Genomic DNA, 26946 nt, shown 5'->3' with positions numbered 1-26946 from the left:
GGAGCAGAAAGAAAACAATTCTTGTGGAGTTTTTTTTGAGCATTTTTCCAGCACAAAAAAGAAAACACTAAATGCTTCTAAAACAGATTTCTTTCTAGTTTTGTTTTTTTCCTCCACATGTACTGTAAAAATGCAAAGAAAACGCTAACATTCCTAAACGCCTCTGAAAGCTACTAAAACCACTATTATCAGTGTTTTATATCCAGCAATTTTTTAGCTTAAAAAAAACACTAGTGTGCATGGAGCCTTAAATAGAATGTAAAAGATATGAGTTAGGAATTTAACAAACTGTAACATGGTAGTTTAACCTTTAAAGCCGAGCCCTAGGCTGCTTTCCAAGCAGAAAGGGACAGTTCATATCACACCACATGCAGTGGTTACATCCGCTAAACACGGTGATGCACTTTATGCCCTTTGGTGTGCCGCAGTGCCTTCATTTTGAACTGACTCACCTTCAAGTGCATGTGAGCTGCGTTGTAGTGCAGCTCAATACAAAGTGTTTTAATGTTTTGGAAGATCACAGTGTGTGGATGTTTTATTGGACTTTTATACACTTATATGATATAGTTTTTACCATTAATTGTATTAGTTATATTTAGGGGTAGGGGTAAAAAGACTGTAGAAAAGGTTATATTTATTTATTTTGCACTTTCAAGGGTGAAAGTGACACTTTTCTTTGAGGGCTTATAGAGTTTGGTATATCAATACAAAGTATGTTCTGTGTGGTGGTGCGAAAAAATGCAACCAGCCCTGAGTCATCATTTTTCCAGGTACATTTCAACCCATTCCCTTTGACAGCACAAGACAATGTAATGTGAATGTGCCCTAACTGAGAAAGTGTACCTTCACCTATTTACATTTATATCACCCTTTCCGCTGCTATAAAAGGTGCACATTCAAACTTACAGTCGTCACATTCTATGCGGTGGTGACTGGGTAAGAAGCAGTTCAGTGACTCTCTGTCCCAGATCTGCTTGGGCAAAGTGCAGGGGAGGCATTAGGCATTACAGACGGGGGCTTGTAGGCACTACTGTAACAGCAATAAAGGTTACGAAAACCAGTAATTAGTTTAAAAATAATCAAGTTAATTATAAAAGTAATGCATACTTAGGATGCAGAGGGTACGTACATACCAATTGTGGAACACATATCAGGTATCACCATGCACACTAGTAATGGGAAGAATAATTCTAGGGTCATCATTTATGGTTAACGGCAGGGGCGGACTGACCATTTGGAAACTCGGGCACTGCCCAGGGGCCCGGGGTCAATAAGGGGCCCCATTAGATGCCCCTGGTACCTTTTTCATAGGCGTTTTTGAGTTTGGGCAAGGACACAGGGGCCCCATGAGTTGTCAGTCTGTCCCTGGTTAATGGTAAACTGAAGACCTGTAAAGATTTTCAAAGGCGCCTATGTACAAATATGTGTATCTTAGGCAAGCCATAGATGATTTTAATTTTCTTTCCTGCAACCTGACTGTGTTGATGAGGAATCCCTCCCTCAGTGCTATTGTGTTCTGCCAGCAAGGAGCCTTCCCTGCCGGCAGTTCACAAAGATTACTGCTATGGCCTATAGCCGCTCGTAGTAATTGCAAACAAAAAATCTGACAGGCTGGTTGTACTGAAGTCGATCTACTGAAAATATAGATTTGATAAACATTTGCATAAATATCATGAACTTAAAAATTTGCAACACCCATCTTTTCATTCTACAGGTTCTCTGCTTTCAGAAGATGTATATTTTTAAGGGGTTTAAGAAAAATTGAAGGCCAAAAACATGCACTTTGGCATGTGTATGTAAAAAAAAAAATTTGGTCCGGTATCATAAGGTTTAAACTGCTAGCTTAAATAATTTTAGTTATTCATTCAAAATTTGTGTTTCAAATAAACAAAAAATGTTTTGCAATATCATTTTGCAAACCATTTTGGGCATGCTAAAGATAGAGCATAGCGATAACATTTCTCTTTAAAGCGGCAGAAAGGCAAAAGTTCATCTTTGTTCTACCATTAGACTTATAAAAAGTCTTGCCTGTAGGTGCCTTTAATTGGGTTTAAACCTGCGCTACTTAGAAGATATGGTCATCAGTTCTAGTCAATGACATCACTAGCACATGTACAGTGCTCTCTGTATTCATTGAACGTTGGTTGGTGACGCCAGTGCGCATGCGTGCAGCCCAAATATTCAAATGACCAGAGGAGCATGAACCCAGAAGAACGGTCAGGCAAAGATGGAGGGGGGGGGGTGACAGCTTAGCACTGGTGGGCTCCACTTGAAAGGTATGTTTATCATTTTAAGGGCAGCACAGTGGCTAAATAGTTAGCACTTCCACCTAGCAGTACTAGGGTCGTGGGTTCGAATCCCAACCACGACACCACCTGCCTGGAGTTTGAATGTTCTCCCTGTGCCTGCGTGGGTTTCCTCCGGGTACTCCGGTTTCTTCCTACACTCCAAAGACATGCTGGTAGGTGAATTGGCTCATGTCTAAATTGGCCCTAGTATGTGTATGTATGAATGTGAGTTAGGGACCTTAGATTGTACACCCCTTGAGGGTTAGGGACTGATGTGAATGTATAATACATATGTAAAGTGCTGTGTACATTGATGGTGCTATATAAGTACCTGTAATAAATAATAACTAAATAAATCATATGGTGCTAGTATGCAATGCATTGGCTCTAGCTGCTGTCAATCACAGCCAGCGAGCTAATGAGAAGAGAGAGAGGGTGGGGCCAAGCCGCGACTTTTTGTGTAAATGCACGCACGGAGCAGCGAGTGCCCCCATAGCAAGCTGCTTGCTGTGGGGGCACCCGACAGGAGGGAGAAGCCAGGAGAGCCTGTGGGGGACCCGACAAGAGAAGGATCTGGGCTGCTCTGTGCAAAACCACTGCACACAGCAGGTAAGTATAACATGTTTTGTTATTTTTAGAAAATTAAGCCTTTAGTATCGCTTTAAATGAAATTCAAAAGGAATCCTACAAACGGAGGAGGTGAACTATTCAGGTCTGCCTTGTAAACATGTGAAAAGAAGACTAGAGCTTCTCCTGCTGGCTAGTAGAAAAAAAATGAAAAGCTTTTTTGGTTCTGTCCCAAAGATAACAAAAGTTACTAAAACACTATACACTGCCTTCAAATATAACTTGATACATTTTGTTACACAGAGTCAAAGTGTTACTAAACCCGCAACAGTAAAATCAGTCTGTATATGCAGCAAAGCATGCTTGTTATACTCACTGTGGAACCGAACGGATGAATCCTCCACATTGTGTAAAAAGACTGTTTGATCCTGTCTTCTCTGATCCTCCTCTTCTTCTACTGTCCCCAATCCATCTGCTGATAGTACAGAGCTCTAGGAGTCAGTCTGCACACACTCAGTTTAGTGTGTATGGCTTAAGAGCTTTTCCTTCTTTGGGAGGGTGCATGTGATCAGCACAGGGCCAATCAGCCCTGTGCAGACAGAGGACTAGGGGTCATGCAGTCTTATAGGACAGTCAGAGGAGAATGAAAATTCTCCCTACAAGCTTTAACCAGTGCTCAGCTGGACACAGATAGAAGTCACAAGACTGCTATCTACTGCTGAATATAAAGTATTTGGCAGTTTATATTTACTGAAATAATTGCATTTCCATTTTCTGTGTACTGTGGGAGACCAGATATAGTGAATGCAGGGTCCTGGGTTTAGTAACACTTTAAATAAAAATGTAGACAAAAAATGCTCAGCTGCATCAATAAATATTAATACAACATAGTATACTGCTGAAGCGGAACTTCACTCTCTCAATTAACAATAACTATTTTTAATCTTTATGCTGCTAATATTAGTAAACAGATAGACAAGTATATTATATTTACTTGTTTTCTGCTATTTCTTCAGTTCTTCCTGATTTCCATGCCTTGGCAAATGAGGTCATACATCCCAGGAGGTTTCAGGAGGGGAAGAAGAGCTTTCTCAGCTAAGCACACACTTTGTCTGCATGCACGAGCCAAGGGTAGATGGATGCCAGAAAGTAAATTTATCTACCCTTACATAAGATGGCCACAGCCAGAAATGCTAGAGGGGCGGTTTTCAAAGTGATTGCTCAGCAAAATAAAGCATAAAGACATGAATGGATGGGGGAGTTTGCTTTGATTATTTAAAAATTAATTAAATAGTGGTTTTTTTTTCGTATTGTTTGCATGAAGTGTAGTTCCGCTTTAACAAATAATTAATTACAAATGTTAACTGAAAGCTTTTTTTGCAAAACAACTATTCTTGTAGGCTTTATGTCCTTTTAAAACAACATTAATACTGATGCTTACCTTCTAACTACAGCAATTATTACAGAGTTTTCTGAGGGTTTGGTAGCTCTGATGGACCTTAAATGTCAGAGTAAGAAATAAGGTAAGACATGAAGACGTCACACATAACATGATCACAGAGACATGACTAATTGTTCTTGATGACTCATTTTAGAAAAATGCCCTGTTCTTGTGTTTTCTACGTTACCATAAAATGTACAGTGCACAATATATGTAAACTACCACAATGCAAAAAACCTGAAACCAAAGATAATCCAAGACTTCAAGAGGTTTGACACTGCGGTAAATTCCCTAATCATGCTGTATAGGCTTCCCCATACTTATCCTACAAGCATCCACTTATCTAAGCTGGGACTTTCTAATCCATCCTCAGCTCATCAAAGGGCTAAGAAACATTTGTTCTATCTAAACAGCAAGTTCCTCCGATGGTGCCCAAATACATTTCTCATCTCACTGTTTCAATATTCTAATAGGATCATATAGCCATTTTGTGGTCACTTTCATTCAGTTTTTGGAAGCTGAATTGAAATTAAAAGAATAGAAAAGTTGGCTGATTTTTATCTTTTTTACAACTAAATAACATTGCTTGGAAAATCATGACAATATTAAATATATTAAAGTATAATTTAGAAAAGCGCCACACCCTAAAATGTCCAAAGCAAATAGGTATATATCACCTATTTATCATATATCTCCGTACCATTGGGACCATATTCAAAGGCAAAAGAAAGAGATCATGGTGCAGCAAGTTCCAAAATCATTAACCGCTTTAATGTATAAATAACACTCACAATTTAAGGTGTCTACACCGACACCAGTATCACAGGCATAGACTCAGGCAAGGGTACATAGGCACAACGCCGTTCACCGCCGTTCACCGCGGATCTCCGGTTTACAGACCCAGAGCTGTTCCCAGACGTCAGCATCCAGCAGGCCACGCCCTACGCGTTTCATCACCGACGTCCTCACGGGGCGACCGCTTTACTTTTGCCTTTGAATATGGTCCCAATGGTACGGAGATATATGATAAATAGGTGATATATACCCCTGGAATCTACACTTATCTTTGAATGGTGGCTACTTATCCTATGGGAGATCTTTTACCTGGAGAGCATTGCATCTAAGAACTGGATTGATATCTATTGCTCCCAGAGCAAGAGTGTTTTTGCTGGTCCATTTGCTGATCAGCATTGAGCTCTGGTGAGTGATCCATATTTTCTTGGTGGTGGATTTAGCACGGTGTGGACATTATTTTATTTTGGAAGATATAATTTGTGGACATTTATTTTATTTATGAACACTTTTTCTTCTTTATAGAAAATATTTTTTTCTGTGTTATATTTTTTTATATATGTTTATTTAGCGCATTCCTTTTGTTTTATTTATATTAAATATATTGTAGTTTTGGATAGAAAAAAAAAAGTGCAAATGGGAGAACAATGTTTCCAATTGGCTACATAAACTCCACGCTGGTTTTCAACAAAGACATCAGAGGAGCTTTCTTCTGAGAGTCACATCTCAGAATTAGCATGTCCAAATGCATAGCCTTTGCACATTTTTACGTAAGGCTTTCTAAGCCACTCCTGCTTAGAGAACACCTAAAGCTAAAGGCCATAAATTAGCAGAATTTCTTTTAAACATTCATATGAAAAATCTCATCAGTACATTTGATAATACCATCAGAGAATTTACAAACGTCATTCAACAGTTCTTCAAAGTTCAAAATTAGATTTCAACATTAGACTTTCGAATAAATGGAATTTCCTGAATGAAAATCACATTTACTGTTAGAATTGAGTTAATTCAAGCAACATTTTCCATCCTGCTCCTCTGATTTTTTTATTTATTTTGCTACGGTCCAAAATGATAGTCGATTTGACCCCGTTAATTGAATAAATGTTCCAAAATGGATTTTTTTTTTTTAACGTGGTAGTCAACTTCCCCCAAGAAAAAAAAAGGTCTCCCTGCAGGGTAAAATTATTATGTGCCAGTATGTATTGTGTACTAGCACATTATTAGAGACTTACCTTGAAACAAAGCCCTCCAGCGGTGTGCTGTCACTGCTGACAGGGCATCCATCTTCACCTGGTCTTCCTTCCAGGGTCGCGGGCTCCGGCTGTTTGGATAAGCCGTGATGACATCACTCCCATGCATGGTCATGGAAGTCATGTCGGTGGCACAGAGCTCTGAAGGGTTGGCAAGAGTAGGCCATTCATTCAGAGTGCATGTGCCAGTGACGTCACCAGCTGCTGCTCACTGTAATATCTCCTAAACATGCTAAAGAGATATTAATTTTCCCTACATTATACGATTATCTGTAGGTAAAAGTAGCAGTCAAGACTTCACTACCACTTTAACAAAATTCTACCCGTATATGGGAGGCTTAAGGGTCGGATGACTGCACAGCATACTCTGTGCTAAGTGGAAGCACGGGAACATAGGGAGGAGGTTTCGTAAAAGCCAAGAAGGGGAAAAGAAGCCACCATGTGAGCACCTACTACCACACTGCTGTCTAAAAATCCCAATTTGGGACATGAAACATGCCTTATTAGGTACTATGGCTCGTCATCTTCCCAGCAGCTGGATTTCACTAATCATACCTGTGCTACAACTCTTCCTATGGTTAATGACTGTTGGCTGAGGGGAAGAAGAAAAGCAGTGGTACTGAAGAATGTATATATAATGTCAGGGACCAAAGCTATGAATGGCATGGTGGACTTTGGGGGAAAGAGCAGCCTCAAACCCTGATACTATGGGTAAGAAGACAAGTCTAACAGTCCTAGCACTGTGTAAATGATGTCAAGTAAATTCTTCCATTTTAAACTGTTATTCCAACTAGCAGTAGAATCATCTTGCTTGCAGGTAACCTGTGACTTGAAAGTATAAGTCAAGCTTTGGCAACCATTTCTTTTTCACAATTGTCAAGTCTCCTCTCTTCCGTGTTATGACAAGCTTTGAGGAGCACAAACACAAAACCCTAAGGAGGGTCTGCATTTTGGGAATAGTTGTAGTAGGGTAGAAACTATTCTACACACTCAATATTGTAACATGTTCTATTTATTTCTGGTGTAGATAGCCCAGTCTTGCCTATTGCATGTTTGATTCATTTGGCCACAACTGAGAAAATATTCCCAGTCCTTCAAGTATTCAGGTCACGATGTGTGATACTAGCAGAATCCCTTCATCACATTACTAACTCTGCACAGAGCTATCTGTGTCTGGATTCTCACAAGTCTCCATAGTTTAAAGGTAGAATATTAGGTCCTGCTAGATCACTTCAGGCTGGCCCCTTTTGCTGGTATAGCTGTAAAACATTAAAATAAGTGTCTATACTGCTTAAAATCCAGCAATACACTCTCTCACACTGCTCTACACATACTCAGTTGCTCTCTCTTTTTCAGCACTGTGCCAAAAATGTAGAGGCCAGTCTGCTAACGGCATAAAGATATACTGCTGCTCAGGGGCTCTGGGCTTCAGCAAAATGGCAGCCTCCAGCAAGAAGAAACAGGAACAATGCTAGAGACAATTTATAGCACACACTAATTTTGGTAGCATAATTGGAATGTATGTTCCTTGCTGAAGAACATTTTATATAAAGTTATTATTGGTAAAGTTCTGCTTTAAGCAAAGAAGAATAAGGACATGATCTCTCTGTGCAGACTGAGGCTACCCAAATATGGCAGCCATACTAATGCTGATAACATAAAATGAAGACCAGATACCAACAGTTCTGACAAGTAATTACAGCAAGCTAAAACAGGATATTTAAACAACATATACAGTATTTTAAACTGGGATAATATTGCACATTTAACCTTAAAGCTGAAGTTTAGGTATGACAACTGTACATTGTTACATTGGTCCAGCCCGGACTAATGTATGTACAGTATGTGGCATACCTGTGGAATCTTGAAATCACTGTAGTGGGCACCATTACTACAGTAATCTCCAATATCTTTCAGTCCTGAGCCGAGTGGCTACACTTTACTGAACACTGCAAGTTGCTCGCTTGGGCACAGGTGCCATTCAGAGAACACTTTGTATTTTCTCAATGAATGCAAAGTGTTCTCTGATTGGACAAGATAAAGATCATGACATCACATGATCTCCACCTAGTTCAATCAAGACAACACTTTGCTTTCCCTGAGGGAATGGAAAGTGTCCTCCGAATGGCCCCTATGGCAAGACAACAATCTCCTGTGTCCATAATGCAGAAGAGCAGCCACTCAGCACAGGACCTGGAACTAGTGGAGGCCATTGTAGTGGTGGTGCCTACTACAGTGATTTCCAGCTTCTATGGTATGCCACATACATACTCACATTGGTCCAAGCTGACAAGTAAATATGTACAAATTGCCATACCTAAACCTCAGCTTTACGTTCTGACTTGCACCTGTTGCTAGAGACCGCTTACCTGCAAGCAAAAGATATCTGCAGCTGAGAGGAAACCTCCTTTCACCAGAGAAAATATGAATGTAAAAAAAAAAAAAACAAAACAATGGAAGGAAAGCAAAATCAAATTCTGCACGTGACAAAGTAAGCGTGGAACAAAGCTTAGAAGTGGTGGACATGAACAGATTATTACAGCTGGCTCATGTGTGAACTCAGCTGACAGGTCAGAAGAGCAACAGTTTCCAGGTTCTAGAAAAGACAGTAATCCCTACCTGCAAAGAATACTGTAGAAAGCAAAATCACATGCCTTACTGTGCACTAAGCAAAAAAGAAATAAATAAAAGAGACTTCTCAGTATATTGCTCAGTTTAGGGTCAAGGACAGGCAGCTTAACTCACTGTTGGGGTCTATCTAGAAAGAAATAGTAAATATGTATGCTAAATCTTATTACATTTGGAAGTAAAATAAATCTAAAAAATATATATATATATATAAAATGTATTTATTTATTTGGTCGTTTTTGAAAGTATAAAGATTTATTTCTACGCTCGTTTAAAGTGAACCTGTATAAATGACCAATGATGAACCAATTTAATGATGAATGTAAAATGAGACCAAGGTCTGCACTTTTCTTGGCCGTGATTCCTGGCTGCCCTGACCTGCAGCTGGAAACCCTGAATTTCTTATGGGAACACGGACTTTGTGAAAGTTAGTATTTGGTAAGCATGCTCCGCCTCCCTATGATGGCTCTCAGGCCTGGTGATTGGCTGCTCAGTTCCCAAGCACTGAAAAGTGGGAGGCAGGGGGCATGCAGATCACTGGCTGGGAATGCATTTTAAAGGCTAAGTTCACCTTTTATAATATGTTAAGCCCGTATTCAGGGTGTAACATGTTACTGATGCAGTAGCACCCACATCCCCTGATCTCCTGTTGTGACACCAGCTGTCACAATAATAAAAAAAAAAACAAAGAACAAAAACACGGCCGTGGGGGGCTCTGCCCACCTGACCATGTTCCTCATTCACAGAGTACTGTGAATCGGAGAACTACAGTTGCAAGAAAAAGTATGTGAACCCATTGGGATTACGTGGAGTTTTGCATGAATTGGGCATAAAATGTGCTCTGAACGTCATCTAAGTCACAACAATAGAAGAACACAGTCTGCTGAACATAATACTACACAAACATTAGATATTGCCATGGTTTAATTGCACATAACATGTAAACATTCACAGTGCAGGGAGGAAAAAGTATGTGAGGCCCTAGCTTAATGACTTCTCCCAGAGCTAATTGGAGCCAGGAGTGAGCCTACCTTGACTCCAATCAGTGTGATGATATTGGATGTGTTGCTGACAGCTGTCCTGCCCTTAAGAAAACACACACCTGTTTTGGGTTTACTGGTTTCAAGAAGCACTGTCTGATGTGAACCATGCCTCGCAGAAAAGAGCTCTCAGAAGACCTACGATCAAGAATTGTTGACTTGCATGAAGCTGGAAAGGGTTACAAAAGTATCTCCAAAAGCATTGATGTTCATGTGTCCACGATAAGACAGACTGTCTACAAATGGAGAAAGTTTAGCACTGTTGCTACGCTCCCTAGGCATGGTCGTCCTGTAAAAATGACTGCAAGAGCACAGCGCAGAATGCTGCATGAGGTAAAGAAGAATCCCAGAGTGTCAGCTAAAGACCTACAGAAATCTCTGGCACATGCTAACAGTTTTGTTGACACATCTACAATAAGGAAAACATTAAACAAGAATGGAGTACATGGGAGGACACCACGGAGGAAGCCATTGCTGTCCAAAAAGAATATTGCAGCACGTTTGAAGTTTGCAAAAGAGCACCTGGATGTTCCACAGCACTACTGGCAAAATATACTGTGGACAGATGAAACCAAGATTGAGTTGTTTGGGAAGAACACACAACACTATGTGTGGAGAAAAAAAGGCACAGCACACCAACATCAAAACCTCATCCCCACTGTAAAACATGGCGGAGGGAGCATCATGGTTTGGGGCTGCTTTGCTGCCTCAGGGCCTGGACGGATTGTTGTCATTAATGGGAAAATGAATTCCAGAGTTTATCAAGACATTTTGCAGGAAAACGTATGACCATCTGTCCACCAACTGAAGCTCCGCAGAGGATGGGTGATGCAACAGGACAATGACCCAAAGCATACAAGTAATTCAACAAAACAATGGCTGCAACAGCACAGAATACACCTTCTGGAGTGGCCCAGTCAGAGTCCTGACCTCAACCCGATTGAAATGCTGTGGCATGACCTTAAGAGAGCGTTTCACACCAGACATCCCAAGAATATTGCTACACTGAAACAGTTTTGTGAAGAGGAGTGGTCCAAAATTACTCCAGATTGTTGTGCAGGTCTGATCTGCAACTACAGGAAACGTTTGGTTGAGGTTATTGCTGCCAAAGGAGGGTCAACCAGTTATTAAGTCCAAATGTTCACATACTTTTTCCTCCCTGCACTGTGAATGTTTACATGTTATGTGCAATTAAACCATGGCAACATCTAATGTTTGTGTAGTATTATGTTCAGCAGACTGTGTTCTTCTATTGTTGTGACTTAGATGACGTTCAGAGCACATTTTATGCCCAATTCATGCAAAACTCCACGTAATCCCAAGGGTTCACATACTTTTTCTTGCAACTGTACGACTACTGTCAGCCATTGTGGCTGATGGCTTGTAGTTCTTAATGAAGTACCAGAGCACTGATGAACACTCTAGGTAGTTCATTGATGTTTTCTGTCATTCAGTAAGTGCCTGCACACATGAGGTACGGGCAGACAGCTACACTGACTGTCTGCAGGAGCCTGAGATTGTACCTATGTTCTGCTGATTGCAGGTGCAATGCTTTACAGGCTCCTAATAAAAAGATAATAATAAATATATCATTTTTTTACCTTCAAAAAGATATGCATTTTGTATTTTTTTTTTAAAAGGTGAACTTATCCTTTAACATTCAGGAACTTCAGTGTATGTGCTACATAGATCAATCGATCTATCTTCTTATCAAACTTTAGCAAAAATGAAAATCCCATGAGATCTTAAAGCAGACATCTATGACTCTATGATTTGACTCCTGACCGCCACAATTGGATTTAACTTTTTTGGAAGGGAGTTGGGGTTAAGAACTTTTCAAGTGGGTCCTGGAGCTGCACTTCTGAATTTCCCATCTAGACAATAATGATGACCAAACACGAGCCCCTTCCAATCTCCCTGCCCTCCAGCACTTAACCGAAGCCTCCTGTGATACTGAAGTCATGCATCCCAGGAGGGTTTGGGTCAATGTACGCCGCACTGCTTGGGCGCAGGACAATTTGTGCTGCACTGCACTGAAAGAACCCAGAGAAGTCAACTGTCCTCTTCATGACATATCAGAAGAGAGGATGGTAGTGTGGAACCCAGAGTGCTAAGACGGAGCAGCAGCTGACACCAGACCATGTTAAATTCGCTGAGCTAGTGAGTATGGTTTTTAAGCATAATTCAGCTATCAATGTAATAGAAACAAAAAAATTAGAATGTGGGATTGAAGTTCCTCTTCAGACAGTATCTAAAACTGCAAATCTGGAAGAATTCTGGAGTGCCTACTCTGGCAATGAAAATGAGAGAGGCGGCAGAGAGCTGAATCTATTGGCAGTTCTCTTTGTCTGCTATTTTAATAGGCATTTGATAAACTGCAGTTTAAAATCTCATACTTCAGGCCAAAAGGCTACTCTATTTAGGCAACACAAAGCTGGGCATGTGTCACAAGGCACAAGTCAAACTGATACAAAATTGAAGAATAATAAAAGCCACCTTATTGCACAGAACACAAATGCCTCAAGTCTCTAAGCTATGACAAATGTGTTAAATGCCATAACGATTGTCATTTAAGCCATGTGACTATCATTTTCATTACTGATTTGCCCTTATTGCTGAAAATAAGGGTCGGTATGTGAAATACCAATTGATATAACTTTAGTGAATTGAACCCATCGAAAGATCCAAGGCTTGACTATACTACAGGAACGAAATGGCCATCCACAACTACCTGAAAAGAGGTAATATCTTATAGAAAAAAATGAAATATACAATGTTGCTGAAACAATAGAATCTGTTAGATGTTACATACCTGCATAGAGCTTCTGCATCAAAACATCGTGTCTGTCTATGATCGATGATGATAATTTCATGATGTTTATCTAAATAACTTTCCAAAGCAGATTCTGGTGTCTTAGCAATGTTAGACTTAAAGCCCGCTTTCTCACACGCACAACAGAATCCATTACTCTGGCTATCTTCTTTGGCAAATACTAAAAGTACCTAATTAATAGAAAAGAAACAAGAAAAGGAGAAAATATAAGTTTTCCATATTTCTAAAGTTTTAGGAAGGTTGAATAAAACGCAAATGTTGTTAAGCCTGTTTACATAAAGCTTGTATTAGAGCAGTGTGAACAGCAAGCTTTGACAAAACACACACACTGAATAAAATATCTCTGCATAACATATACAGATACACAATACCCCCAGGACGCTTCGGACAACCAATTCTGGTACAGCTGTGACGTCACCTAGGCTCCTGTCTACGCGTTACACCACTGCCACATGGCTTCATCAGGAGGTGAAGCCAGCAGCAATGATTGGGCATAAATTTTCTAACAGGTTGGTTGTACAGAAGTTGATCTACCTACTGATTAACCTGCCTGCAGTACATACATGGATCGAAATTCATCTAGTTCCTTCTGAACCTGGCAAATTTCAGTCCATGTATGGCCATCTTTAGAAGTTTGGATTAGGTTAAAGTGAGGATAAGACGTAAACTGTTGTTTCATATGGGATTTTAGAATCACAAAAATACTTTTTGATGTAATAATAGTTTTTTTCTGTATGATTTTTTAGCACCAAAAATACTGTGCTTAAAGTGATTGTTTGTTTTTTTTAATAACAAACAGGTTTATGACAGGGCCATCGTTCAATGCATGTTTCATTATACCATAATAGTTTCATGTACCATGATTGTTTACAGCGACAAGCCACATCTCAAGTCTATAAGTGTCACCCATGCCTTAGCCATGTTTCACTGATCTGTTGATTCTTTTGCACCCTTGCATGGGTATTCACTTGTCTGTTGTATATGTTTTTCGTTTTGCTTGTTTTAACAAAACTGTTTAGTAAACAGATTAAAAAAAATAAACCAAAAAACAGGTTTTTACCTGCTATGTGCACCGGAATTGCACAGAGCAGCCCCGAAACTCCTCTTCTGTGGTCCTCAACTGTTGCTCCTGGCTCCTCCCCTCTGCGAAGTGCCCCCACAGAAAGCTACTTTCTGTGTGGTCACTTGTGCAGGCTCGCTCCGAGCCTTGCTATCTCTGTTTATTGACACAGAGAGCAGGAATAGGGCCCTGCCCCCCACTGCCTCATCACTGGCTTTGATTGGCAGCAAAGCCAATTAGACCAGGAAGTGAGGGGAGAGAAGAGCTGCAGACAGGCACAGCGCTGGATCGAGTGAGGGCTCAGGGAAGTAGAAGGGGGTGAGAGGGATACTGATGCCTAGATGTTTTTTTTTTACCTTACTGTAAGGAATTCATTAAGGTAAGAAATGTTTAGGCTTTAGAACCACTTTAAGTTATAGTGCCAAAAAATTGCACCATAAGGAAACTTGGTTGCCAAAGCCATTGAATATACAAGCTCCTTGCGATCTCAGACACAGATCAGGAAGCTACAAACAAGTTTCTGGGAGCCTCCCGAAGCCTGGATGTCCTAACAGAAATCCCGACTTTAGCACAGTTTCTGAACATGACTGAATTCACTACTTACCTGGCATTGTTTGATAAACAAAAAAACTGAATGTGAATACTTTGAGTTGCTCTGCAATCAAGCGCTGTCTATGAAACCTAATTCTGAGTAGGACAAAAGGATAAATAAATTTGGGACCCCCAAATCCATCCTAAACCCTTCACAATTAGGGAGCTTCTGGGTGGCCTCAGTCATGCCTTGGTCTCACTTGGTGTCAGAAATATACAAGACATATGGCTTAAGAATTTTTGGTATGAACGTGTGATATTTCTTTGTTCTATTCTGTACTGTTATGTTTACATATTTTACTTGCATAGGAATAACAAGGCAAATTAAAACAATGGTTGGCTTAACATATATACATTACATGATTTAATATAGGGATATCATGTTAAATGACTGTAACTGATATGATGTCTTATGTATACTCCAGAAATGGTCTCTTGTTCCATAGTAAGCGTGAAGCCAACTTTAATAAAGATATACAAGCTTAAAAAAAAAAATGATCTCAAAATCACCAACAAAATGTTAGTCTGTAGTTCTACCAATGCATGTAAATCTGTGGTATTAAATGCACTGGCCGTTCCTATTAGTAGATTCTAAATATCTGCAGAGCACTGCTTTTCTCACTAAACTGTCAATGCTACATAAGAATAGTTAGGAATCCACAATCTTCCCATCCAGAGTTATTTCTGGTCTATAATCCATTCTCAGGATGTGTCTTAGTTTATTCCTAGACGTCTTTCATTGATGATGTTTCCACCAAGCCTGCCAAACATCTACTTGCCTTTCTATACTGTCTCAGTTCTCCTAAGCTTACCCATGTCATCAACTGACCTCTTGTTCCATCTTGTCTCCTAGCATGAAATATAGCCATTCCTACGCCATGCAATTTATATGTTTCCATCTGAACTGCACTCATTCATGGTAAATATTCACAGAGGCACAGATCAGAAAAATATCTGATGTATGTAAAAATGGAAACTATAATTGTTTTTTGTCAATTTTGTTTATATTTTTGACAGTTTTAAAACACGTAATTTTTATATCTTTTTTACGTTGAGAAAGATGGGTCGCTCACCACTGAAGCAGCTGCAACTATTGGAGATCAGTACCTACTAAGACTGTAAAGGATACCAAATTCAGGTATCCAGCAGGGATGGCCAGATCGGCTACACCTCAAGGAATTAGGAACCAGACCAAGTATGAATAAATAAAGTTTATTATCATAAATAACACCCTTCCAACACCAACAAATCATAAACATTGTAAATGTGAAAAATAAAAGTGCGGTAAACCCAGAACAACAACCTAAGAAACACTATGTACAAAATGGAGGGAGCTCACATGAACAGGGCAGGATTAGGACTGGGACAGAAAACAAGGGGTGCAGAACAGGATACAGGGTACTGGATGCAGGTCACAGGATCAGGAAGGGACACAGCTCACAGGTAGAATACTGAAGCACTGATCTTCAGTCAAGAGAGGGATTATATATCTAGCCAGCGGCCAGTATCAAGTGCAGCCAAATTGCTAGGATGAGCTGGGCTGCTGGGTGACACCCATTAGTGGCCACTGGAACTGCGCCCTTCGGATCCCGAACAGTACCACCAGCAGGTGACCTAGGTCTTGACAGGAATCCTGACAGTTCCCCTTCCCCCTTGAGAACGTCTGGGGACTCTTTCATTCTCTTCAGGTTAGAGTCATTCAACCCAGTTGGATAGTGTGCCCCCTGGCTCTGGTAACTGGCTATGAACCCCACTGCTGGGGTCTGGAAGCTGACTGCGTACCCCCCACCAGGGTCCAAAGTTTGGCTGGGTTCCCCGCTGTCTAGATCCCTGAAGAAGTGCAACATTTGGAGCTTACCAATCCCTAATGCAGCACATGCCCCAATGCTAGGATTCCAAAGTTCACCTAAAGGCTTAGGATAGGTTCACACTTCAGCAGCAAGCCGCGTTTTGGGTGGGAGTGGCAGCCCAGTCATTTGAATGGTCTGCCATGCCTCCTGAAATGCAGGAATAAGGTCTCTGCTTAATTTATGAAATCACAGCCTGCACTGAAACCACAAAAGCAGTGCGGTTCCCAGTGCACGAAGAGGTTGCTGCAATTTCCAGTGCCTGTGGGTGCCATTAGGACTAATGGAACCTGCATGCATCTCCTGAGGGGCAGAGCGTTTTCTGTGCTGGTGTTTACGGCTGCGGATGTGCAGCGCCGATCACCTACATTAGGTTTGAACCCATCCTTTATACCAGAATCCCTGGTCCACACAGGCACTGTGACACCAGGGTGTCCTCTTCCAACTGGAGCTTCCTCATCTGGATTGCAAGAAACTGCTTCACACTGCTAGCAGCTATGCATATCTAGGTCAGGGCAATGCTCACATGGAATTCTGCTCTCCCTCAGAAGACCTCTTCTACTGTGGCTGAACTGGCAAACACAGCTCTCACATCCAAAGTGGTTATCTGGGCTACCAGGCCTTGGGGCAACAGAAACAAATGGCTGCAAAAAGGACAGGCAAAAATAGGGATCTTCGACCTAATAAGCAACCCATACCACCAAGCATGCAACAAACATGGAGATTCAACAACAATAGACCCAACAGCTGATGAGGCCCAAACCCTAGTACCAAAGACCAGCTGGGCAACAGGCACAAAACCATCATGGAGTAGCTAGGCATTGGGCACAAAACCATCATGGGTGGGCTGGGCATTGGGCACCGGACCATCAGAGACAGACTGGACATCAGGCACTGGACCAGAGGCAGGCTGGTCATCAGATATCAGAGGTAGGCTGGGCATCGGGCACGGGCAGTGGGCACAGAACCATCAGGCTGGGCAGCAGACAGAGGATCAGCGAAGTCAGGCAGAGGATCAATGGAATCAGACTGGATGGTAAGCAGTAGCATCAGCTGCATCAGACTGGATATGCATAGCAGGTAAGACTGGGAGGCTGGAACATGGACTTGATGCATACTGTGTTTACTATGCTTTAGTATGGGAATGAACAGGCATCCTAAGAGCGCTTCCCATTCATTCACTGTACAGTGCAGCTGCGACTGCAGAGAGAGGGACTGGGCAATCTCTGTCCTTAGTCCCTTTCTCTGTCCCAAAACTGAGATATCAGGGGTCTGTTTAGACCCCTGATATTTCATCAAAGCCCCTCAATGGGGCTCCTAAAAAAAAGTAAAAATAAATACAAATTAAAAAACTACTGACACCATCCACTGCCCTACTATCACCATCCTCTTCCCTACTGACTGACATCATCCATTGTCCTACAGACACCAACCACTGCCCTATCAACATTGTCCACTGCTCTATTGACACTGTCCACACACCATCCATTGCCCTACTAACACTGTCTACTGCTCTGACTGACACTGTCCACTTTTAAGTTTATATTTTTACAGTTACATATGTTTTGTTACTTTTTTTTACATTTTCCTCACTATTTAGTTAGGCCTTGCTAGTTAATTTCTTTAAAATAAAGGTGTCGAACCCCGGTGATCTTTGATCTTTCACATTGTTCAGGTAGATCTCTACCTCTGGACTAGAGAGTGTACTGCACTGATATAATCCAGTAGAGCCTCTTGTGAATATACTGAATGATGCTAAAAAAAAGTAGGGCTTAGCTTCCAGTAGTCACACTAGAGATTCCACTTGAGAAACATTAAGAGGAGAAGAAAAGTCAATATCACCTTTAGAATACAAGACAAAGCCAACTATGCACAAACCTGAATTAGGGGCTGAACCTCAGCAAACAAAACCCTGCCCTAATCAACAAAAGAATGAGCCAGATAGATGCATTCCATCAACTGTTTCCTAGTCTGTTCCTTCAGTATCTGCCGGTAGTATTCTCTTTCCTCTGTCACTAGCAATGCAAAGTTCAAAACCTATGAGTGCATATTGCAGCAATTAGCAAATACCCAGACCAGATACTTTCCAATTCCCAGGTGTAGCCGATCTGATCTGTAGGCTGGCCACACATTATACAATTTTCCATTAGGTTTACTAAAAAGCAAATAATATGAGGTCAAACCGAAACAACACTATCCAATTAGGCAGGCCCTTGTACTACATAGTTGAAGGTAAACTTAAAGGAAATTGTACAGAAAATTTTATAATGTATGGCCAGCCTTAGTGGCTTCAAAGTTATGGGACACCAAATGCAGGTATCCAGTAGGGATGAGATCAGCGGGCTATACCTCAAGGAATCAGGAGCTAGACCAAGTAAGATTAAAGTGTTACTAAATCCACAACAGTAAAATCAGTCTGCATATGCTGTAAAGCATGCTTGTTATACTCACAGTGAAACCTAAGGGGTTAATCCTCTGCATTGTGTAAAAATGATGTTTGATCCTGTCTTCTCTGATCCTCCCCTTCTTCCAGTGCCCCCTCTCTTCTCCTGATAAGACATATCGAGTGGAGTCACTCTGCACATGCTCAGTTTGGTGTATATTGCTAGAGAGGTTTTTTTTTCTTGGGAGAATGCATGTGATCAGCACAGGGCCAATCAGCACTGTTCAGACAGAGGTCAGCGGTTCTGCATCCTAGAGCAGAATGAAAACTCCTCCTACAAGATTTAACTAGTGCTTTGCTGGACACTGATAGAAGTCACAAGACTGCTATATACTGCTGAGAAAAGGTATTTAGCAGTTTATATTTACTAAAATAATTGCATATCCATGTTGTGTGTACTGTGGGAGACCAGATATAGTGAATGCAGGGTCCTGGGTTTAGTAACACTTTACAGTTTATTAACATAAATAACACCCTTCCAACACCAACAAACCATACACAATGTAAATGTGAAAAATAAACGTGCTGCAACCACAGAACAACAACCCAACAGTTGCCATAAACAAAATGGAGGGAGCTCATATGAACAGGGCATGATTAGGACTAGGGCAGAAGACAAGGAGAGCAAGGCAGGATACAGGGTACTGGATGCAGGGAACAGGGTACTGGAAGCAGGTCTCAGGATCGGGCAAGGACACGGGTCAAAGGTAGAACACTGAAGCACAGACCTTCAATCAACAGAGGGATTATATACCTTCCCAGCAGCCAGTATCAGGTGCAACCTGATTGCTAGAATAAGCTGGCTGCTGGGAGACACCCGCTGGTGGCCACCAGAACTGCATCCTTTGGCTCCAGGAACAACAGTATCACCAGCAGATGACCCAGGTCCTGACATGAGTCCTAAAAAAGACCAATAAATGCCTCCATTTTGCTTTATTTTATTTACTTACTAGTTATATGTGGTAAATATTTGTTTTACATATGAACATTTAACCTCCCTAGTGGTCTGATTAAGTCTATATTTCTGTGCTCAAAGCGGTACATTTTTTTGCATGGAAATATGTATTTTTTTATTGTAGGCCTGTAATTTTTAGGAATAACTCACTAAAATCTGTCCGAACAAGAGTCTAGTAAACATCCCGGGTATGATAAAATTTGAAACACGAAATCATAAATTATAATTTAATAATTAATCATAAAAAATAATAATATAATATTAATAAATTTAATTCAATAATATAATCAAACCAAAAACACTGAAATTTGAAATATAGCGCCAAGTTCGCACATCACTGAGCAAAGTCGCAGAATCGCTTTCAGTGTCTGATGACGAATTTCTCCACAAATCATCACTCAATTCTGCAAGTGGTTCTGATTTACTATCGCTGTTCTCTAGCCGGTCTAAAACCGCTTTTGACCTAAAGGGACGCTTTATGGACGCCATGGACGTTTCTCAGTTTCCAGGCAGAAAGAACAGTAAAAATGCAGGCAGGGCACAGGACAAAGCACTCGGGACAAAATGTATGTGAAATGGTTTGATACAGTAATGTTTTACTATGTAATTTTAGTGAATTTAGTGAATGTCACTTTTTGTCATTTTCAAATTTCCCGCCATTCTGTCCAGATGCTCGCAGGGGACGGAACCCAGAAGACAGATGCCGGCATCCGCCGGAGGACATTACAGGGGACACTGCAGGACAGGCATCGCGGGAGCACAGGACAAGGTAAGAGAAGAACAGATCCCGGAGCAGCGCCGCATTGGTAAGCCCGAGTGTAGCTCGGGGTTACCGCTTGTGGTACTGAAATTTTACCCCGAGCTACACTCGGGAATACCGCCAGGGAGGTTACTACACCTATGACACAGGATTCACAAAGCACTCTGGGTTTTAAGGTGAAAAAGCTATGAGGTTCTTTAAACAACAGGCATTTGTCTCTAAAATAGGTTAGGGTTGACTGAAAGCCAAATGACCAGGAGCCCTCATTTGCATGATGACCAGAAAATCTGGTGTATGTAGCATGTGTAGTATATAATGTAGCAGCTGTGTACTCTGAACCCAACAGAAATACAGAATTACCCGCTGAGGGACCAGTACAACCTGTGAAAACCAGTTGTGCCGACATTACCATTATGGCTAGAACTCCAGGCACAACATTTTTCCTCCCATGCAGTGGGGATGTGCTCACACTGCATGGGTTAACTGCTTGTTTTTGTCTAGGGGATTTCAGAGTGGAGATATACTTACCTAATCCGTTGATCCTCTGAGCGCAAGACTGGTCCCCGCTGCTCCTTGTATCCCCGCACACTAGCGGTCTTGTGAACGGACTGTTCCTGATGTCATCACACCCATAGATCGGCTGTAGATGTGAGGATGGCAGGAACAGTCCACTGCTGGACGTGAAGGAGTGCGGTTTTCGGATGGATCGGTGTGCCCCTAGACAAAACAAACAGTTAACCCGTGCTGTGTGGGTGCAGCCACACTGCATAGGAGAAAAAAAAAGATTTTATGGAGTTATGCTTTAAAGCACAGGTGTCAACCTGGCGGCCCTCCAGCTGTTGCGAAACTACAAGTCCCATGAGGCATTGCAAGATTGACAGTTACAAGCAAGAAGGTAGAGGCATGATGGGACTTGTAGTTTAGCAACAGCTGGTGGGCCGCCAGTTTGACACCCCTGCTCTAAAGCATATTGAAATCCAGGAACAAAAAAGTAACGTAAGGCAGCTTACCAGTCCTATGAGATGTTGTGGCTGTATTCATTTTCCCTTTTTTAGACTTTCTTTCTATATTTTCGCCTGGTGATCCTGCCAGTGTCACACTTCCTGTACTAGGGTGATAACACTCACTCAGTACACTGTATCTATCTAAAAGAGAACTATAGAAAACCTTCCCCTGTTCTTCATAACATAGTAGGGAGATGTTCTGTAGTCCCCCAGGGAAAGCTGGGAAGAATGCTAACTGATAACAGTCAGCAGAGGGAAAGTTATCAGCTTACAAGATTTCTGTAGTATCCTATGCAACACAGTAGGCTCAGTAAAGGGCGGAGTTTACTGAGTGATGTCATCACGTTCAATAGCACAGTCGCTCAGCATTGGAACTGCTGGCAGTGTTTTTGGTATCTACCTTTGAGCCCGTGTTTTCCAGATTTCCAGGGAAGTGAATATGTTTAACCATTTATATGTCGGCTGACTATTTTTTTTAACGTGAGTATATTCGGTTCCCTATCTTGTGTTAATAATAGGCTTTAAATGGAGAGCATTAGATCTGGTTTTACTGCTTTGAGGGTCATATGATGCATTTAAAAAGAGCCTTTTGCATGGTAGTGTATCAGTGCTCCTGTTCAGGGGCGGACTGACAACTCATGGGGCCAACAGGCAATAGGGGATCATAGGGCCCCTGTGTCCTTGCCCAAACTCAAAAAAGCCTATGAAAAAGGTACCAGGGGCATCTCATGGGGCCCCCTACTGACCCCGGGCAGTGCCCAAGTTTCCAAATGGTCAGTCCGCCCCTGGTCCTGTTAACTTTGGAACTGGAAGTGTAGACCATCAACTTACCATATATACAGTTGTGTCTGTTTTGACCTCTTGTAATCGGGAGGTCTATACCAAGGGGAGTAGGTTCACAAACACACACATTGTGGTGGTTTTAATGGAGCAGTTGTTCACCTATTCACAAGTGGAAGATTACAGCAAAAAAAGAGTGCACGTGACTCTGATGACCAAAGAACTTTCTTACTCACTAATTTTTTGGGGGAGAAACATAGTGGACTGGGTTTATGCATATAATCATTTGAATACACCTTCTGAAAGGATTATATTTAGATGAGATAAACATATGAGACTCTTTCCCCGATACTCACATTTGCATGCTGACTTCAAAACTGTTTACTGTTTCCCAAAGTAAGAATATTCCAATTATCACTTTCCAACTTCAATTTAATGGGCAGTTTGAATGTGGAGGTCTGGAATATGGTGGTCATGATGCAACAGACAGTTAATGTGCAACTGCAGACAACTTTTTTTTTTTAGTTTTGGATAGACTGGAGAGGGATTAAAACTACTAATCAGGTTTTTATTGTTGTCTGTGTCCCCATTAGGGAGATTTCCCTCTTTATTTGTCCTGGTAACTAGCAATGAACTTGGCTACAGGCTTAGGTACAGGATTGAATTCAGTCCAGTTTGTTTGAACCTGGAAGTTAGCAGTCATTGAAGTACCAAGGAGCTGGGGTACACAAAGGGGTAGAATGCTTTTGACATCATTAACCCTTATATGGGCATATAGTCAAATTAGGTCAATGTCATTGCTTTAATATGGCCATGTGGTCACATCAGGTCAATGACGTCACGAGGATCTCCAGCCCTTTCGTAAATGTGCAGCTGTAGGGCAGGGAATCTCTCGCCCACAAGTCATTGACCGAGCAACGACAACAAACTTCGGGGTTTGAAGCAAACCCAGATTGGACTAAACCCCAGCTTATCCCTACTGGTGACTATTAAAATTAAGAAAGTGAAAGAAAATCCAAAATTCTGACTTCAGAAAAAGGAACAGAGGGGACAATTTCCAAAGTGTATGCTATATTTTAGTGAACCTGTTGACAGACAGGGATTTCCTATTTTTTTTTAAAGGAATTTTCTCTCCCTTCCTGTTGAGGATATGAGACAGGAAGTGAGGGGAAATCTCTACAATGAGACACAGAAGGCTTCAGGAAAAAAAACTTATGGGTAATAATCCTCCCTTGAGCTGGCCATAGATGGATTGAATCTCGGCTGGTTCAGCAGGGACCAGCTGAGATTCGATCCATCTATGGGCATGTTGGATTTTTAGCATGCGATTATTGCCAGTGGCTATCGCCACTAGCAATAATCCTTGTGTTCTCCTGGAAGGGATAGCGACCCGTGCCGCCTGCTGACAGAACACAATAGCTCCGCAGGAGGGATTCCCCAGTGTGTTGCTGGGGGAAACCAGGGATTTTCTTTCCTGCAACCCATGGCTGCAGGAAAGAAAATTGCATAACACATGGCCTGCCTTACTCTACCCAAAATTAACTAAAAAAACTTTCAGCTTTAGTTCCTTTACAACACGAACACAAAGAACTCTGACATAACATTGCACGGCCATACCTGAAGTTGATCTTGGTGGAGTCTCATTGGACCAAACTGCACTTCTGTTACAGCTGCCTATAAGAAAAAGAACATGATATTCATTGTACATCCTCAAACCTTCAAATAGAAATACATACATTACAATACACAGTACTATTGGGTTATCTAGAAAACAGCATTGTAAACTCAAAGTTGGAACTTCTTGCTGCTGGATGTTTGCAGATTTTAAGATTTGTTTTCTCTACATTTCCAGTATTTGCTTCTGTGGCTGCAACGCCTAATCAAAAAATCATGAATATATTATGAAGTGTTTTGTTTTGATACAACAAGTGAAAATGTGGATGGCTGCTAAGATTTTATCGCAACCTGCAAAAAACCATTGACACATTAAGAGCCATTTGTGAGAGAACAAATTACTCACCCATTGTGCTAGTGTTTGGGAAAATATAATCTGTAGCCGCAGCTAGAGGAACTGTTTGATCACTGCGGAGGAATAGATACACAAAGACACTGATGCCTCCATTTAATAATGGAGGTACAAAGTACAGTAACCTATTGCTTTTCCTCGAACTAAAGCTAGTAGAGCAAGGATATATTATTACTGATAGGTTGCTATGGGTTACTGCGGTTTGCATATTTTCCTTACTAAATAAGCCAGTACGTGCATCTACATGGCAAAATTAAAGCTGAAGTTTAGTTGTTTGTTACTTTTTAGATACAGTACCAAACACATTCGTTAGGACTCTTGCACACGGGGGCATTTAGCTGCAGTGCATAACTCTGGCTTTTGAGTGCTCCAGCCCTGTTGCCTTTTATTTGGAAGGGGCAGTGCGGTCATTTGTACTGCTCTATACATACTACTAATCCCACTGTCCATTTCAGGAGTGAGCAAGAGAAGATTAAAGCGGAGTTCCACCTAAAAAAAATAATAAAAGTCAGCAGCTACAAAAATTGTAGTTGCTGACTCTTAAATTAAAGCCACTTACCTGTCCCTCAGTCCAGCAGTGTCCTCACCATGGCTGGTTTCACTGGCCGTTTTCTCTTCCTGGCACCAGCATCTTCAGTGTGGGCACCCGGCTGTGACAGCTTGCAGCCTCACAGCTGGGTGCCCACTGCGCATGCACGAGAAGCGCTGTGCTTTGTGAATGGCCCTGTAGTCTTCTGACACCTGTCACGTGCCCAACAAGACTACGGGGAGAGGGGGGACGACAGCTTCCGCTTCCGATCACCGCGGAAGTGGGAGTGGGTACCTGTCAAATTCGGGTACCCGCTCCCCAAAGGTGCCAATCCTTAATGGGGAGCGGGGGACAAAGACTTAAAGCGGAACTTCCCCTTTTAGGTGGAGCTCCGCTTTTAATACATACATTAGGACCATGGAGAATGAATGTAGCAACCTTCTGACAAGAAGTCTAATCACAGGATCAAACCAAAGGAATTTGGATATTTAAGGAGGCAATAGAAGGTACTTTTTCCAGTTAAGAATATATATGTAGCACTCTCCTAGGTAGAGTAGGCTGCTAGGCCAAATTATATTATAGCTTCACGTCTTAGCTACCTAAGGGGTAGCAGGAGTTAATTGCTTGGGGCTGTTCAGTATCTCAAAGGCTGTTGTTCTGCTAGTTCCCCTCTGTCTTATAGAGATTTCTAGACAGATAGTGGGAGGGAGAGCTGGACAGGAATCCTGAATAATTATGAAACTCCAGAGAATCCCTGGGAAGGCGTGCCCAGAAGGTGGAGAGAAAGCCCATAAATATTCTCAGGCCTGGCAACCAGGGGGCAGAGTTCTAGGGTACAGCCTCCTGGAGGAGACCCCTGTGCAGGGTCCTGGGGTAGAGAAGCTTGAGGAGTCCTTTCTGAAGGCATCAAGGTCCCAGTAAGGCTCAGCTGGGGGGCCAACTAACTATAGAGAGAGCTTGGGTCAGAGTCTGGATAGAGTCAGAGGAGCAGGAGTGCAGAAGTCCCACTATTCTGGGAGTGAGTACTTCATCCTGCTACACAGTGACTGTGGGGTGTTTTACTTTACAATTCAGTGCAGTCAGGAGCTGCAGCCAAGAGGTGTGGAAGGCTATACTGCCTAGGTGTGCTCAGTGCTGCCAGGAGCTGTGTATGACAGCCAGGAACATGCCATATTGCTTACGTGTGCCTAGTGCAGCCAGGAGCCGTGCAATAGAGTCAGACCTTTAGAGCAAGGAGAACATGGAAGGGTGACGCCTGGAGGCTCTCAAAATGTATAGAGTTAGGAATTGCAGAATATTGGGGTACTGTGAAAAGGCTCTGCAGCTAGGCATGTATTTGTAAATGTGTGCAAAATAAACCCCTGTTTTTAACGTGAACTGTTAGACAGGTAAATTCGGTTGGTTGCAGGCTGGTTGGTAAGCTGAGCTGGGAAATTTTCTCTGTTGCTGTTTGCAAAACAGCCAGGAGTTGTACAGGTTCAGGTAAGTGACAGTACAGCTGAAGGTTGTGCAATATAGCCAGCATTTTGTACAGAGCAGCTAGAAGCCTAGCAGTCCTCAACGTCTACAGTTATGGGTTATCCCATGGTCTCCATTCCTAGCCTAGTTCCTGTTCCCAATAAAACCCTAAAAGAATCCCCTATACTGATTCTTGAGCCAAGAGGAAGAATGCTGAAAATGCCATGTGCCTGGCTGTGCATGCTGTGAGTGGGGGGCATGGGCCCAAATTACCAGCAGCTCTTGCAGGGATAGCTCTACACATACGCAAATAGGATTTTTTAGACCAGAGTTTAGTGTCACTTTAAAGTGTAATTGCACTGCATCTGAGCACCACAAAAACAAAAAATGCTATCTAATTCATTGTTACTATTCAAAGCAAACTCACTTATCCATCCATGCCTTCATACCTTTTTATGCGGAGAAATCATTTTGAAAAACATATCCTGGCATTTCTGGCAGTGGCCATCTTGAGTAAGGGCCAGGAGTGGACTGACAACTCATGGGGCCCCCGGGCAATAGGAAATCATGGGGCCCCTGTGGCCTCGCCCACACTCAAACCACAGCCAAAAAAGACTGTGAAAGGTACCAGGAGAATCTCATGGGGCTCCC

General features: G+C 41.9%; 1 protein-coding gene across 2 annotated transcripts in view; it reads right to left on the bottom strand.

The window, feature by feature from the left end:
* The window catches only part of PDE8A (phosphodiesterase 8A), a 413353-nt gene that overhangs the window by 89858 nt on the left and 296549 nt on the right, over positions 1-26946 (bottom strand). For both annotated transcript variants that reach the window (XM_089685705.1, XM_089685704.1), the window contains exons 2-4: positions 23900-23956; positions 12822-13012; positions 4297-4353 (exon numbers count right to left, since the gene is read on the bottom strand). In XM_089685705.1, coding sequence (XP_089541831.1) covers positions 4297-4353; positions 12822-13012; positions 23900-23956 — 305 coding nt within the window. The remainder of the gene's footprint in view (positions 1-4296; positions 4354-12821; positions 13013-23899; positions 23957-26946) is intronic.

The sequence above is a fragment of the Staurois parvus genome, unplaced genomic scaffold (assembly GCF_062004578.1).
Source record: "Staurois parvus isolate SC_StPar_1 unplaced genomic scaffold, SC_StPar_1.0 ptg000381l, whole genome shotgun sequence".
Taxonomy (NCBI): Eukaryota; Metazoa; Chordata; class Amphibia; order Anura; family Ranidae; genus Staurois; species Staurois parvus.
The sequence above is the reverse complement of the archived record's forward strand: the minus strand, read 5'-3'. Positions and strand labels throughout refer to the sequence as shown.